This window comes from Natator depressus, chromosome 7, assembly GCF_965152275.1.
Source record: "Natator depressus isolate rNatDep1 chromosome 7, rNatDep2.hap1, whole genome shotgun sequence".
Classification (NCBI taxonomy): Eukaryota; Metazoa; Chordata; order Testudines; family Cheloniidae; genus Natator; species Natator depressus.
Window position 1 is genome coordinate 55377948 of NC_134240.1, and position 16444 is coordinate 55394391.

Sequence of the window (16444 nt, forward strand, 5' to 3'; positions counted from 1 at the left end):
TCCAACCAAAAATGTGGCCTTAACTGCTGAGCCCCATCTGTATGCATGGAAGTGCTTTCATTCCAGGCTCCTCAGCAGCGCTCTACTCCAGGGGGGCAGATCAGAAAAATCACATGGAAAAGGGGAGTTTGAGGAGAATTACTGCAGTTGCTATGGTGGGACAGAGCAGCACAGCCAATGTGTTTGAGAATTTCATGCGCTAGACAGGGCCTCAGGGTCATTCACCCAGCCCCACCCCTGCACTAATCTCATGCTCCCCAATAGCCAGCAGTGTACTTTAGCATGCTGTGTCATAGGGGCTGCCTTCCCTACACCTACCATTCAGTTTGATATCACACATTCCCAGATAAGCAATCCTTGCTGGGGGCAGCACTGAAGCCAATGGGATCACTTATTCATGGGCAATCGCTGGGTGTTCTCCAACATCCCACATTTGCTACAATCTAGCCAGCAGGGAGGGAGGCAGAGCTCGGATGTGAATGTCCGAATGCATTTCTTGGTACAAGACTCATGGCAGAAGAGCTTGTGGTCTGTTACATTGCCACTGGGTCTTGTCACACGCTTGTGCCACCAACAGATAGCAGTGCTAGAAGAGAGTGTAGAGAACAACCCTGGGCTGGCCCCTGGAGAAGCCAAGATGAAAGGCCCACCAGCAGGACTTGCCAAACCAGCAAGTATAATGCCCCAGGACCTCGTAAGTAAGATCTGGGGAGAGGAAGGAGGCCCTCTATTGTAGGCCTGTGGCAATGAGCTTTGACGGCACAACATCAATCATTTTGCCATGTGCAGTGAGGGAGGACTTAGATTGGGTTTGCCCATGCGCCCAACTGGATTGCTCTCACGTGATCGGTAAGTATCAGGGTGAGACAGTAGGGCACTGGTGAGCAGGTTTTTGTATGAGTGATCGGTGCCCTGTCTATACCCAAATGGATTCAGAATCACAAACATTTGATTGCAGTTTCCCAGCACACTGCTCTTAAAATGGTCACAGAGGAGCCAGTCTCTTCACTTCCTTGCTGTCTCCCCCTGTAAGAACATCAAGTAAGATGTGGACAATAGCTCGGTTTATATTACATCCCCAAGAGGGGGATTAATCTGTACGGCCCAGGACAAGATCCCCGCTCGGAACCCAGCAGAGTCTCTCAGCAGCTGTGCAATCTCAGCTTCCCTTCCATTGTTCCCTCTGGTGCACTGGCTACTGCTCTGGGAGGAGATGGCAGAGCAGAGAAAGGGACAAATCATGAGTAGGAGTGAACAGCAGGTGCTGGCTTTTAATCTTGCTAATGTAGTTTAATATCAGCTTTGTTTTCCTGCAGTCCCCTTTGCTAATTGAAAAGCCTGAGGAAGCAGCTGCTTATCTGGCAAGCAGGCATCAGATTTCCTAGCAGCAGCCCTCTGTCTTACCTGTGTCGTTATCTGCCCTTGCTGTAACCTGCAGGGCTGGGGGCGGTTTCACCCCTGACCCGATACACTCCAAGAGGGTGAAGAGTGTGTACCAGTCATCCCCAGAGTGGATGTTTGCAGCATTGGTCTTCAGAAGCTCGTGGAGGCCATAGGCAACCTGGTGGCTAACTCTGGACAGCACGGTGGGCTTCATCATTAGCAGGATACGGAGTGAGAGGAGAACCTGGCCAGGGAAGGTGGCAGTGAGTGGTCATGGCCAGCGCTACATCCACTCCCATCCCTTACCAAAGTCCTCCTCTCCCAGTTAGAGCTAAAGGCTGCAGCTTCTTCAGCAGAGTTGCATGCACTGCAAAGGGCTGTGAGATTAACCCAGCCCCCTTGCTCGCTGGTGTGCAGTAGTCACATACAGTGTACTTAAGCCAGGTCCCTTAGTCCCTGGTGGCTGGCAGCAGACAATTTCTGTGTGCTGGAATCTGCGGTAGTAGGATGTCAGCAAAGCAGCACAAGCAGGGACAAGGCCATTCAATGTGGTGTGTAAAGAGTATAAAACTCCCTATCACCCAGGCAATGTGTTAGTACAGAGAGGCTACAAGCCAGGAGGATTGTAAGGGTTACCCTTTAGCACATAAGCTTAACACACAAACTTGGGTGAAAGTGTTTTAGTCACCACTGTTCCACACACCACCTTCAACCCCTAGAACTGAAAGAGTGCAGAGAACCATCTGTCTGCGGTTCAGTCTGTTCACTTGTCAAACGGACTCTGAACTGCTCTCAGATGCAGGTGCCCCACAGAGTCTGAATCTGTCTGACACTACTTTTAACTGACTAGGCTTTAAGCAGACGTTGTCCCTTTGGCCGTGAGATTCCCCTCTCCCAGACTAGGTCCACCTACCTCCTCCATGACAAGTGGCATGTTCAGATGCCTTTGGGGGATGGGTCTTTCCCTTGATATGGGCCCTCTTAGGGGAATTCTTCTCCCTCATTTTCATTGCTCTGAACCCATCAGACCAGGCTCCATGGCTTTTGCCTTTTAGCTGTAACTCTCCCCTTCTTTGCAATTCAAACAGATCTCAGAGTGCCTTCAAGTCTGCAGCAGGGCACCAAATCCCAAGACAAGTGAACAGGTGGGAAGCGGTCCTGCCACAAATACAGGGAGGAGGCCAGCACTCAGAGCACTCAAGTGATGCAATGCGAGGATGACTAACAGCAGCGACAGATCCCTCATGCGCTGGTGAGTGCAGGCACAAAACCCAGTACACCGACCTCCACCAACCCCCTTACCTGGGCACTGATCTCCTCCCGGCGCAGGAGCCGAATGGCCAGCCTGAGCAGCCCTACCACCGCTCTTTCCACCAGGAAGCAGAACTCCAGAGCATGGACGCACAGGTGATAGAGGTGGTCTCGCACTGCCTGCCAGACACAGCCCACACGGTCCCTAGCCAACACAGCAACAGGAGAAAGGGCAGGGTGAAGGGAGATGAACAGCAGGGCTTAGCAGCTGCTCTCAGAGACCTTGCACGCCTGGTATCTCACTGCTTCAACTGGACGCTCCAGCAGAGAGTTACCAACAGCAGATCTATGGGAGCTCATTGCTTCATAATTCACAAGCAACCAGTTGAGGGAGGGCACTCTAAACTCTGCTTCAGCAGCTTCCTTGGAACCTCCTGGCCCCTTTGCTCAATTTGCAAACCCCTTCCCCTCCTCAGGCGTGCCAGGCGCATGGGGGCTCCACCAGCCCCACCTGCCAGCCCTCCAATATTTAGCAGGAGATATTTTCAACAGGCCACCCACCCCACCATCAAGGTGATGTGGGGGAAGGGTAATTCTTGCTCATACGACTTGGCACTGCGGCAACACTATCCCCCCACCTCTACCCTAGGAGTCAGGTCTCCCCCACCTCCCCATACCTAGCTGGGACAGACACCATTTTAGTCTCCATGTCCTCTAGGTCTCACTGAAGTAAGCAGAGATTCAGAGGGGATGGCCCTCTGTTTACAGGTATTGTGGTGGAATTGCTAAACCCAGCTGTTGTGCTTCAGCTGGCAAACCAAGCCCATAAGGAACTGAGCCCCTGGACCTACACATCAGTGAGTCACTGCTGGAGCAGTTCTGGAGACTGCGTTTGAATAAGGGCATTGGCACACAGCTCAAAGAATCACCTATTCTCCAGCACGATCCTCAGCAGCATCTCCAAGCAGAAGGCAGAGTCCTCCTCATCATACGTCTCCTCATCAGGAGTCACGGAGATCAGAGCCTGAAAGAGCCAAAGATCATCAGTACCCATCACCACCTCTGCATGCAGTGAAAATCCTCCCAGAGGGACCAGCTTGTGCGTTCCCCCAGTCACACAGCACTTCACAGCTTCTGCAGCCGGATCAGCCATTTAGGAGAGCAGAGACACCAGGTTCTTTTTCTGATGCACTCACTAATGTTCAACTCAGGCATTCAGGCATGCAGTTTGCCAAGGGGAAGCAAGAAGGACAGCCCCAGGGCTCCTAGGCACAGCTACAGGAATTCTCAAGCCTCTCCTGAGCCCCACAGGGATCCTTTAAGAAGCTATACAACAAATTAACACCTGGCTCTGCTCTTAAGGAAGTCCCTGGACCTAATTTCCCATGCCAGAGACAGTGAGAAACCGTGAGCCAAAAGCTGAACTGAATGCTGTTCTTGAAGTACTTCTAGTTAAGTCTTCTGGAAAAGGACCTGCAAGGGAAATATTCCACCGCAGTATGCGATACATGGCTGTAAGTACAGTGTACCCTCCTGACCACTGTCCTCCAGCCCTACAACCTGCCTGCGATGCCTCTCACCTTCATGAGCTCCTGAAGGGACTCCAGCTGGAGGAACTTGCTTTCAGTGATCAGTTTCTCGGGGTCACATTGCTGCAAAGAAGAGAAGGGAAAGAGAGAGTGCTGTGAGCAGGGACATAACCTGAAGAAACGCAGTTCATGCAGGTCTGCACACACAGAGTAGATTGGAGAGGGAGCTTCAAGCCCATTTCTAGGAACTCAGTCCCCGATCAACCAATATGCATCACTAGAAGCCATTCCTCCTAAAGAACCTGGCCTCCACTGGGCAAATTTTAGGGAGAGAACAAGTCACCACATCAGGGAAAATCTGTATTTGTTACAAATCCATTCTCATCAGCTTGTGCTTAGTTATGGGACTCTAAACTGGACTAAACATCTCAGCTCCCTATGGGGAAGCATCTGCATTTTCGTGGACTTATGGAATGTGGCTCCCCATGGACGAGTAGTGTTAGACCTGTACGGAGTACACTATAGCTCCCTACAGCTGTGCATATGCAGGTATTCTTCAGGGTCTGTTAGGTCCCTGAGGTTTCCAAGTCCTCTGGGATCCTGGCTCCATCTAAATGGTTAATACTCTTCCACAGGAAGTGGGTACTTAAGAGTTACAGCCCCACTTCCCATGATCTGTGAAGGTCTGTCCTCTCATACACACCACCCAATGCCCCTGCTCAATGCATTGCACTCTGTGCCAGATTCTTTTCAGTCCCATGCATTACCTTTATGCACTCCAGAGCTATTCGCTTTGCCTCCTGGTTCTCTGTAGATGGCCCCCTCATGCCAGATTGTTCTGTACCGCTGAGGGTGAGCCAGCTAACAAAGCTCAGCACTGTGGACTCACCGCTGCAAACAGAATACACACACATCAGCCACACAAGAAGAAACCATGCATGTTCCCTAGCACCCACGAGGGACTTGCTGAGCCACACCTCTCCATGCCACTCACCGGTTAGATGGGGTCTCTTCCCGCTGCAGAGAGATCTTGCCATTGGGATCCACAAAGTCTTCAACCTGGAAGTCAGACCAGAGTGCATGTCCCAGTGTTCACCTCTTTCAGCTGTCTTCTTCACATCCCCAAATCAATTTTCCATTCAAGTCTACACTATCTGATCTATACACAGCACATAACCCGCCCCCCACATACAGACACTGTCACCAAACCTGCAACCCCACAGGCAAAACCACAGAATTGGGCCTTCTACAGTGCATTGTTGCAGTCCCCACACCATTGCATTTCCCCACACAGACATGTCTTGTCATTTATTTTAGCAGATGTCTGAGAGTTGGAATTAATCAAATTCAGATTAAAAACAAAACAAACAAAAAACATCTGCCAATCTGAGAAGCAGGAGCCCACAGTTCACTACTGTGCTAAGCCCTTCAAGGGCTGTCTTGCTCTATACACGCACTGCTAAAGCCATGCCTTTCCAAGCAGGCTCTCTTCTCCTTTGAACTGGGACTCTGCAAAGCTGGGCTCCCCATTTGCCCTGTCTTGAATTAGCCAGGAGCTGGCTGTCATTACCTCCACCATGGCCTTGGGCAGCAGCTCTGCTCGGAAAAGCTGCAGCATAGCCTCCATGATGTTTTTCCAGCCCTCCCGCAGAATGTCGCCATGGCGATGCGCCAAGTGAAACACAGTCTTTGCTGCGATGTGGGCCTTGGGATTACTTCCAAAAACACTGGGCAGATTCTCAATAGACTGCAAGAGAGAAGAGTGGGTGGCGGTCTGTCAGCAAGACACATTTCCCTTTCAACACAGCCCAGGACGGAGTGCATTGCAGACCCTGCTATGGGACAGACGATATTTCTAAGAAAGGCTATGGGTAAACTACAGCTAGCACTCAATTTTGGGGAAGGCTGGGCTCAGCTGGCTTCCCTGACCCTTGCTGAAACACAGAGGGAAGACAGAGATGCACCATTGTAGCACTTCAGCGACATTACTACTATGCTGACAGGAGGGGTTCTCCCATTGGCATAGGTACTCCACCTACCCGAGAGGTGGTAGCTAGCTCAACTGGAGAATTCTCCTGCCCATACAGTGCTGTCTACACCAGGGGTTAGATTGGTTTAACTAGGTTGCTCAGGTATGTTGATTTTTCACATCCCTGAGCAACAAAGTTATACAAACCTCATTTCCTAGGGTAAACCAGGCTTAAGACTTGGCACTACAGTAACTCATTCCAGAATCACAAAGCTCTTTACTAATACTTCATTCAACATCACAACTCCCCGGAGAGGCATGAATTATTAACTTCTCTGTACCTCAGTTTTCCTCCCAGGCCTGCTCTACATCAGGAAATTAGGTTAGTATAATTACATCATTGGGGAGTGAAAAATCCACCTCCCTGAGCGACACAGTTAAACCAGTCTAACCCATAGTGTAGACAGCACTAGGTCAGTGGGAGAATTCTCCTGTAGACCCAGCTACCACTTCTCGGGGAGGTGGAGTACCTATGCTGATGGGAGAACCTTTCCCGGAAGCATAGGTAGTATATGCACTGATGCTCTACAGAGGCACTGCTGCAGCATTTTAAGTCTCGACAAACCCTAAGTAACATGACTATATAAGTGACTTGCTTAAGGGCACAGCTATTCCCACTCAGTCAATGGCAGGGCTGGGAACAGAACCATGAGTCCTGATCTGCAGTCCCCTGTGCTAATTACTAGACCACAGTCCCTTCATAAAGGCAACCTGTCCAATACATCCACAGCTTACCAACACAAAGTGTGTTATGCCATTCCATCAAACTGACCACATGCTACAAAACTGAGTCTCTCAGTAAAGCAATATAGCAACCATGTGAATAAGGATCAGAACTAATATGTCCAATGTTTTTGAAGAGCCCAAAAGGCTCTCAAGAGGAGGAACACTATGCAAAGAAATAATCCGTGTAAGTAAGGAACAGAAAATCCAATAACTCTGTTCTGCCCCCAAGGCTAATTGAGAAGGGGTGAGAAAGATTGGACCAGTCAGAAGTGTAACTCTTCAGATCTCATACTTGAAGCCCAGAAAACATGTGTCCCACCCTGTTATCCCATTGCTCTTGAAAGAGGTCCAACTGCAAAACTACTTGCTTTGGCAGGCGCTGCTGTCAGTGCTAATGACCCGAGCTGTATTGCATGAGTGGCTCTATGCGGCAAGCTTGGCAAGAAAGTTTCAGCTACCTTTGTTCCATTTCCAGTGCCAGCCCCCATTTTATTATGAAAGAACCACAGGAACATACATATCAGTGAGCTCTCGCATCAAAATATGAACTTCAACATCCCTTGGCTTCCTCTGTGCACTGACCAGCCACATCCAACTCATCCCAACAGACAGCAACTCCAGAACACCCAGTGGGTGAGTGTCTAACTGCAGAGAAAGGCAAGAAGAACAACACTACTGAATCCACTGGAGAGCAGGGTGATCTTGCTTACAACCAGTTGATTCCTTGCAAAGACCTCTTCCATCTCTTCTCTCACAGCTATGACAATATGGCAATATGGCGACATCTTGCAATTGCAGTGCCTCAGAAAAGATACCTGATCACTAAAAGGTTTGCCTAGGGAAACGGCTAACAGCTAACCTAAACTAAAATGGTCTTTCCTTACTTTCTCACTGTTGCTCTTAGTCATCTTCTCAACCCCTTAAAACACTGCCTTCCCCTCTACTATATTACCTCTCAAATATCTGTGGTCCTCAGGTTGTATGGAAATTTAGGGCTGAAGAATATAATCGGTACAGTTGGAATACAGCTAAGGATAAGACCCTATTTCTTGTGGAAAAGCCAGGGGCATTTTTCAGGACGAGAAGTCCTTGATTTTATATCTCCCACCAAAAGATGCACTTGTTAAACTGCAACAGAACTCGGGCTGCAGCGTGCCAAATTTCAGTCTCACAATTGAATGGGATGCAGCAGGCAATTGTTAGGAGCCTTGCAGGGCTTAGTCTAGTAGTTTGGTACAGTGCTCTAAAAGGTTGGGACCAACAGATTTACACAGTTCAACAGTTCTTTGATGGCATACACTCTCCTGCTTGAAAAAAAAAAAAAAAAAGAAAATCCTCCAGCAACCCAGACTCATTCATCCCACCACTTTTCTGTAATGTCAACCAACAGTGCTCGTGTGTGTGTGTACGTACGTACACGTACTCTAGGAACTTCTTCAAATTCCTGCTCTATTTTCTAAAGGCTTTGTCTACAGAGTATTTGTATTGTGTCCCTCTCCCAATACATTCAGGGTACGTCTACTCTGCACATGCTTTACAGCAGGGTGGAGTGTGTACACCACTCTAGCACAGGTATAAATACCAGTGCAGATGGTGAGACGCTGCTTAGGCAAGTATAGACACACCAGAACCTTATGATATGTACCTCACACGGCTCTCTACAAGCCCAAGCAATGCCTCCTCTGTCTACACTGCTATTTTTAGCAGTGTAGTGTCCCGCTGTCCTCCTGCTGCCTGAGCTTTTCTCCACCTCAGGGAGAGACTGTAGCAGAGAGGAAAGGCTCTGGCAGAGGGAAGGCAGCAAAGGCTCAAACAACTCTCTGCTGCTGGAGCCTTTCCCTGCCACAGTTCCCCACTGCCAGAGCCCTTCACTGATGCATGTAGATACATGCTGCAGCATGGATGCAGCCTGCTTTTCACTGTGACATGTAGCCACACATAACTGACATGCTGCTGCCAGTGGTGTGCAGTGTAGACATATACAGAGTAGAAACTTCTGTGATTCAAGCAACTTGGCTGCCACAGGTGATCCCTTCCAATCCCTGACAAAACTGCTGCTGAAAATGCCACATGCGCAACACCTAGAAGGAAACAGTGGGGATATTAGGATATGCTGCTGTGTGGAAACCCTACTTCATTACAGACAAATCACATTTCTCCATTCACTTGCACTGAAGAGTTCACTCTGAAAATCCCTGCACTGGGGCTGAAAAACACAACAGAGAATATATCTGCAGGGGATGTCATCACCTGTAAAAGTTAACCTCTCCACAGCAGAAACTTTGAGACAGAAGATGATATATGACAAGTATCTGCTTCCAGATCCCTCCCCACAAACTCACCTCGCTGCTGAGGGCAGTAAACTTGCAGAGAGAAATTATGAGGTTGTCAAACACATCACTCAGGCCATAGTGTGCAGAAATCATTGCACATTTCCTGAAAGACAAACCACAAGCAATGTAACCACAACAGCACAGGACGCTCCCAGTCTAGAACCCCAGGTCAGGTTCCCTCTTCATTGACAATGCAGGACCATTCCCCTGCATCTCACAATACATGCCAGTGTTAGCAACCCATCTCTATTCTGTGCTGCCACCCTCCAGCACAAACTACTGGCAGGTGCAGAGATCCTGGTATTTCCTTGTGCTGGTCCAGAAAACAAACTGCAGCCTCAGAGGCCCAGGCAGACAGGACCAAGGTCCCCAGTTCAAACCTTAGCATAAAAGTACAGGTGGTGAATTTGTTCATGGTGTTGAGGTTCAAAGTTCAAAAAGGCCCTGGATACAATGGTGTAATAACTGAGCTTTTAAAATGTGCTTATACCTAATTTGAACCCAGCTGTGACCAAAGACCCCCCCAATACAGACTGCTCTGTCTAGGGAGAGATTTTTGAGAACTAGCTTGGCCAAAAAACATACTAGGACCTATCCTGGCCACGACTAAGTTTAAATGGTGCTCAATCACTTTAAATAATTTATTACAACAATGTAGACCGGACAAAGATTGAGAGGTACCAATCAGAAGCCTTTAAGGACTGGATCTACACGAGCCCAGGGGAGAGCACTAGCCAGTAATGTGGGGCTGCAGGCTGGGAGCAAAAGCTTCTACTTGCTAGGGAAAGCCAACAGCTGATCTTCTCTATGCTCCCTCCAGCTGGCAGACAGGAGACACTGCCCAAAATGGGGATGATTTACACCCACAGACTGGAAGCCTACTAGATCTCTGCGGAGGAAGCGTAGGGCTACCTGAAGCCAGAGATAGCCTTCTGGATGATTGTGTCATCTAAGCTCTTGTCAAAAACGTAGGACAGGGCTGCAATGGTGGGGCCCCAAGTCATGGTGAAGAGATCGTGATCATAGCTTCCTGGAGGCATGTGCAGGAAGATGCCTTCATCAGTAGCACCACGATGCAGCAGTACATTCCATATGTAGTTTTCCTTCACTAGGCCCGTCTGCTCCTCTGGCATCACTATCTCGTCATTTCTAACAGGGATGGAAGCAAAGGTTAGGTTTGGCTCAGAATGAAAAAAATCTAAAATTTACACAATGCCTTTCATTATAAAAGATCTCAAAGCACATCACAAATTATGCACACCCTGGGATCACTTTGCCCACCATTCAAGTGCACGCATACTGGAGTTGGAATGGAAAATCTGTTAACAGCACTCCACTTCCTGACCTAAGCAGCTGTGTAGTGTTGCGAAGAATCCATCTCTGTCTAAAACGGAAGAGGGAATTTAGAGCATAATGCAGTTAACCAAACTGGAATTAGCCAGGACACCTGATAACTAGCAGCTCAGCATCCTCTTTCTCCTTTAGGACCCCATTCATCTTTCGCACAGGTAGCTTATGCATTCCCAGACAAAAACTAAGTTAATACGGCATTATAGCAAAGAGCACATATGGGTAATTTAGGGTAAAAACATTAGGGATGTTGTGATTATACCAAAATCAAGCACTATAAAGCCAGGAAATTCAAAGTTAGCATTAAACTTAAAAGAAATCTGAACATGTTAAGGCACAGAAATCTACAGTTAAGGCATGCAAATACCCTTAACTTTTCCCTGTAGAAACACTATGCATTAACCATACAATTATGATTAATGCATAGTAGCATTTGAAGTCCTAGGATAAAAATCAGTTTAATCTAAAAACATTGAGATATTTTATCTACTTTTGGTGTCACAAGGGTGACACGTGAAGACCAATAGGAGATAGATGCCCTTCTCAAAATGACCACCCAACTGAGGTCATTACCTACTTCCTCCAGGAAACACCACAACATTAACAAAATCCCTGAGAACACCATCCTTGCCATCATGGATGTCACCTCCCCATTCACCAACATCCCTCACAATGACAGCATTGCTACCTGCCTCAAATCTTTACAAGATAATGGATAACACTCAGCTATCCACCCCAAACATTGCCAAACTCATCCATTTCAACCTCACCCATAAAAATTTTATATTCAACAACAAACACTTTATCCAAACCATGGGAACAGCCATAGGTACTAGGATGGCTCCCCAATATGCAAATCTCTCCATAGGCCACCTTGAACAAGAATTTCTGGACAAATGCACCATGAAACCAATGATATATATAAGATACATCAATGACATTTTCATCTTCTGGACAGACGACCTAAAGCCTCAGATTTCCACCACAACTTCACCAACCACCAAACTCTCCCATCCATTTAACTCTCTCTAGAACACTCCCACACTCGCATCAACTTCCGGGATACCATGATCAGCTTCAATAATGGAACTCTACTGACACTATATACAAGAAACCCATAGATCACCACACCTACCTTCACAAATCTAGTAAACACCCCAAATATACTAAGAAAATTTGACATCTACAGCCAGATACTCAGGTACCACAGAATATGCTCCAAAGGAGAAAGTCAGGGATACACAACTTAATACACTCAAAACTGCCTTCACCAAACAAGGACACTCCACCAGAAGTAGATCACATCATGGAATGGGCCACCCAAGAGAACCTGATTCAATACAGCAATAACCTCTCCTCCCCCCTGAACTGCACACCCCCAGTGGCCATCTACCACCCCACACTGGAACCCATATGGGTATCACTGAACAATTACAACCCATACTCAATGGGGACAACATCGTGAAAGAAATCCTTCCTGAACCCTTTCTTCTGGCCTTCCCAAAACCACCCAATCTCTCCGAGCTCATCATCAGAAGCAAGTTCCCAACAACACACCAACTTAAAGCAGAACCAGACTCTGCCAGAACAATGGATGCAAAACTTGTAGACATATCTCCACTGCTATGATGGTCAACACTCCCCACAACACACCCTGAAGGATCCATGGGTCCTAACCATTCGTATCACAACATGTGTTGTTCCTCATCCAGTGTACTAGATGCCCCAACAATTATGTGGGTGAAACCAGACGATCACCAAGCTCTTAAATGAACTCTCACAGAAAAATGATAAAAAACAAAAAACACCCTATCACCTGTGGGTGAACACTTTTCACAAAGTGAAAAGTTACATCAGTCTATATCTGACCTCTCAGTCCTCATTCTCAAAGGAAACTTGCACAAACATTTTGGAGAGACAAACCTGGGAGCTCAAATTAAAAACTTTGCTAGACACTAAAAATCATGGACTGAACAGACACACTGGATTTATGGTTTATTACAACAATCTATAAACCACTAACACACCACCCCTACTTCCTCCCGCCCTCCTTTTGCCTGCTATGACAGGAGAGGTGTGAACAGGCCACTTCACCTGGAATGGTCCCTTATAAGATGTGTTAACTACTTATGCTAAACAAACATGTTCCATCTTGTATTCAGCTGTGACACACTGAGGGCATTTCCCAGACCCCAAAAAGAGCTCTGTGAGAGCTCAAAAGCTTGTCTCTCTTACCAACCAAAGTTGGTCCAATAAAAGATATTAATTTACCCACCCTGCCCCACCTAACTGAGAGCAGACTGTGGCCTCAGTCCCATTGAGATTAGGAGATATCAACCATTTTGAAAGAGGTCAGTTCTTTGTGGAATTCTCTATGCAAGGACATTCTTCAGCTGCTGAAGAACCTTCCACTTATGAAAACCAATTGCAAAAAGTGACCTTTAATTTAAAAAAATTCGTAATATGACCTACACATAAGGTTGCAGTAAATTTCAACTGTAGGGAAAGTTTGAAGAGACTGTTATGTTTGGAACAAACAGTTTGATACCCAACAAAAAGTTTCTTAAAGGACCCATATTTTGATTAATTTTAACTCAAATAAATTAATGGATTTACTTGGAAATTCTCAGAAATTTAATTCTGTGCCCAGAGCACAAGTGCTGTAATTTGAAGAGGATATGCAATATTCTTCATCTACGTGACAGTCTGAATCTCTACTTTAAGTGCAAAAAGCCTCCATCTTAACTACTGAGTCATGACAGCACCTCCGTAACGGAGCAAGACTGTGTACGCCAGGCTGTCCTAGCATCAGTGCTCTTAACAGAGCCATGAGACAGCCTGTGGACTGACTACAAAAACTGGGCTGGTTCTGGGATAAGAGTCATCAGACAAACAAAAGATCTCTGAAGACTCTCTGAACTCTGTTTGAAGGGAGGAGAACCCCATCAGGCAATAGACACTGATCAAAACTACAATTTATTTGTTGAAATCTGGAGATGCCTCTTGAACTTCTAGGTACTTAGCACAGGTGCCTGCATAACTCTGCTTCTGGAGGAGATTTGAAAGGGAGCGCCGGACTAAGAAGTCCGCCTCGTTTCTGGACCCAGCTGTTGCACGCAATCAGGGATTGAAACCAGCTGAGAGTCAGAGTCACATCCTGCCTCCTCAAAGCTGTAATCCCCTTAGCTTCGAAGTGGTTGGGCCTGGATTTACTGAATACGATAATTTCTGAGCAGTTATTAAAGCCTCCCCACCTACAGCCAACTCTGAGCACGAAAGGACCACAGCAGTCAGGAATTCCCCCAAGCAACAGTCTGTGTGCCAGGAGCCCCAGGGATGAGGAGCAGAGACCAGGAGCAGACAGTTTCATGAGAGAGAAAGGGACAAATTCAAAAGCAGAATATACAAGACCAAGACCTGGCCACACCATCTCAGGGCACCAATGCAGCATCAGGGAGGGACACCGCCTCTGGCGCTACAAGTTCTAATACAGTTGGAAGCCTGACCCAGAGGAGTGGTTTCTTAGCTACAGTATCTCACATGTACCGCTCTCACCCTGCCATTCCTTCACATGTTGATAGAAGCCATGTTTTTTTAAAAAATAATTTTATCTTAAGTCTTGCAGATTAAAATACCATGGCAAGGTTCCAACTACACAAATCCAATTCAATAACTGTGATGAGCCTATTACCACAGCCCCAGATTGAGATGGAAGGTTCAAGGCAGACTGGCACATGATCAGCAGAATTCTCTCTAATTGTGCTCCAGAGGTCTCACAGACCAAAACAGAGCCGCTTTGCTCGGTGCGTACATGGAAACGCGATAGAGGGCTGAATACTTACTTGATGGCATGGTACATGTCCTCCAGTATGTCCTGTTCGAAGTCTTTGCCTCCATTCACCCCCTTCAAGTTCTTCCGGAATTCCTGGGAACATTACAGTTAGCACCAAGATGATTCTCTTAAGAATATTTCAAAAACACTAACTTAAGTGGCACTCAGCAACTCAGAGGCCCATATGCAGCTTGCAGACTCCATGGGTCTCATTAATTGTTTGCTTGCCTTTCCTGGGACTCAAGAAACACTACAATTCAGGGAGTATTGAATAATCCTTTTAGTGGCATGTTTAGCGTTCAGTAGCCTCCATCCCACCTGTTGATAGGTAATATTACATGGGGATGGTCCATTAATGTTACATGTGATTAGCTTCAATTGTGCGTTGGGATGACAAATACACCACCTTTGTAAGAACACTGTGCCATCACTTTGAGCTCTCTGCACTTCCCCAAGTGCTTATTCACTTAGCATCACTTCTCTAATCGACTAGTCTTTTTTCTACTGCTTCTTTTCATTCTTACTGGTTCTTATGGTACAGGTCACGAAACTGTGTTTACAGAGTAAAAGCAATTCAAACCTTCCCTGCATGTTACTGCTTAGCTTTCATTTCTTCAGACTGCGTCACTCTTGTACTTAACCCCAACACTACTGTTATTTACAGTACATCGAAGAGTGATGAGTGGGACAGACTAAACAGAAGATGGAAGGAACAGCAAACGGAAGAAAGCCAGAAAGGTGAAAATAGAACTCTGTGCTCCTAAAATGAAGAGAAGGAAGAGGCAGCATAACAGCCACGTGCAGGGAATCTGCTCTCACCTCTAGGGTCATTGGAACATTCTGCTTGCGGACATTATGGTTATGCTGGTCAGTGTTCAGCATAATAACTGCGTAGGCCAGGGCAAAGCAGGCATCACTATTAGCAAATGGAGAGCCATTTGATTTCTGAAAGACAAATACAGCCACAAGTCAGATCCATAGGAGACAGATGCACACATGACTTGAGATCTCCATTTTCCTGCCTGCACAACAGAATCCAACAAATGGACTGGCTGAAAAATCAGAACTCTACTCCCAGCTTCTGGACAATGCCCCGGAAGAAGTCACTGTGCCACCCCCCACCTACACAGTAATGTTATAGAACACCGGGAGCTCAAAAGAGGTCAGATTCACCCTGTGATTTGACATGTCAAGGATAGCAAACATACACAAGGGGTGGATGGAGCATAATTTCTTCCCACCCAGTACGCACCCGCCAATGTTCTGTGAAGGCTTCCAATAGCCTTTGAATCACCGGCGCCTCTCCCGGTAAGCGAAATGCTTCTAGGTAAAGCCGTAATGCTTCATCCAGTCTTAAGCCTTGGAAATTGAAAGTCCTGCAATAAGAGCAAAATGCTATGAGAGACAGAAACAGACAGGAGAAGAAGGCAGGGCAGACAAAACAAGGCATGTGTGCACTCACAGATTTATTGACTGGAAAACACTGAGGATCAACATACAGGAATGAGCCATACCGACGGGTGGGCAGGGAGCAGAGGGAGATGGACACGAGTGGTGAGTGGAAGAAGGCAGAAGGAAAAGTCACCAATAACAGCCAGTGGATAGGAGCGACGAAGCAGGAACAGTGGTCATAGTAGCTGGTGGTCTGTTTAGCTCCTGAACCAGTTCCCCTTTGTGACCAAATACATCAGATACCAACTATGGAAAAATACTCACCCCACAAAGCTCTCCAGCAAGTCTATGTTCTTACGGTCACTCACAAACTCCCCAATCATCTTCTTGTCTAGCCGGGGATTTTCTCGCAGCCACTGGGCCACCTCATTGTTGTCCATGGGGATGGCCAGAAGGCTCTTCTCCTGAAGAAACTGTATCCCTTTCCTTGGCTTCTGGTTGAACTGCTCTGTGCCAGTTATCAGGAGCTGCAGGAGACAAGCTAACAGTTACCAGTTTGGCTGAAGAGCCCTACAAAGCGGAGAACCTCTTTTTGGAGATTCACCTCCACTTTTTACTT

General features: G+C 47.0%; 1 protein-coding gene across 11 annotated transcripts in view; it reads right to left on the bottom strand.

The window, feature by feature from the left end:
• Positions 1 to 16444, bottom strand: part of GBF1 (golgi brefeldin A resistant guanine nucleotide exchange factor 1) — a 178424-nt gene that overhangs the window by 10890 nt on the left and 151090 nt on the right. For all 11 annotated transcript variants that reach the window (XM_074958518.1, XM_074958526.1, XM_074958522.1 and 8 more), the window contains 13 exons: positions 16150 to 16352; positions 15686 to 15809; positions 15253 to 15378; positions 14444 to 14526; positions 10164 to 10400; positions 9261 to 9354; positions 5734 to 5910; positions 5158 to 5222; positions 4931 to 5054; positions 4215 to 4286; positions 3564 to 3658; positions 2686 to 2839; positions 1405 to 1627 (listed from right to left, as the gene is read on the bottom strand). In XM_074958518.1, the coding sequence (XP_074814619.1) occupies positions 1405 to 1627; positions 2686 to 2839; positions 3564 to 3658; positions 4215 to 4286; positions 4931 to 5054; positions 5158 to 5222; positions 5734 to 5910; positions 9261 to 9354; positions 10164 to 10400; positions 14444 to 14526; positions 15253 to 15378; positions 15686 to 15809; positions 16150 to 16352 (1777 nt within the window). The remainder of the gene's footprint in view (positions 1 to 1404; positions 1628 to 2685; positions 2840 to 3563; positions 3659 to 4214; positions 4287 to 4930; positions 5055 to 5157; positions 5223 to 5733; positions 5911 to 9260; positions 9355 to 10163; positions 10401 to 14443; positions 14527 to 15252; positions 15379 to 15685; positions 15810 to 16149; positions 16353 to 16444) is intronic.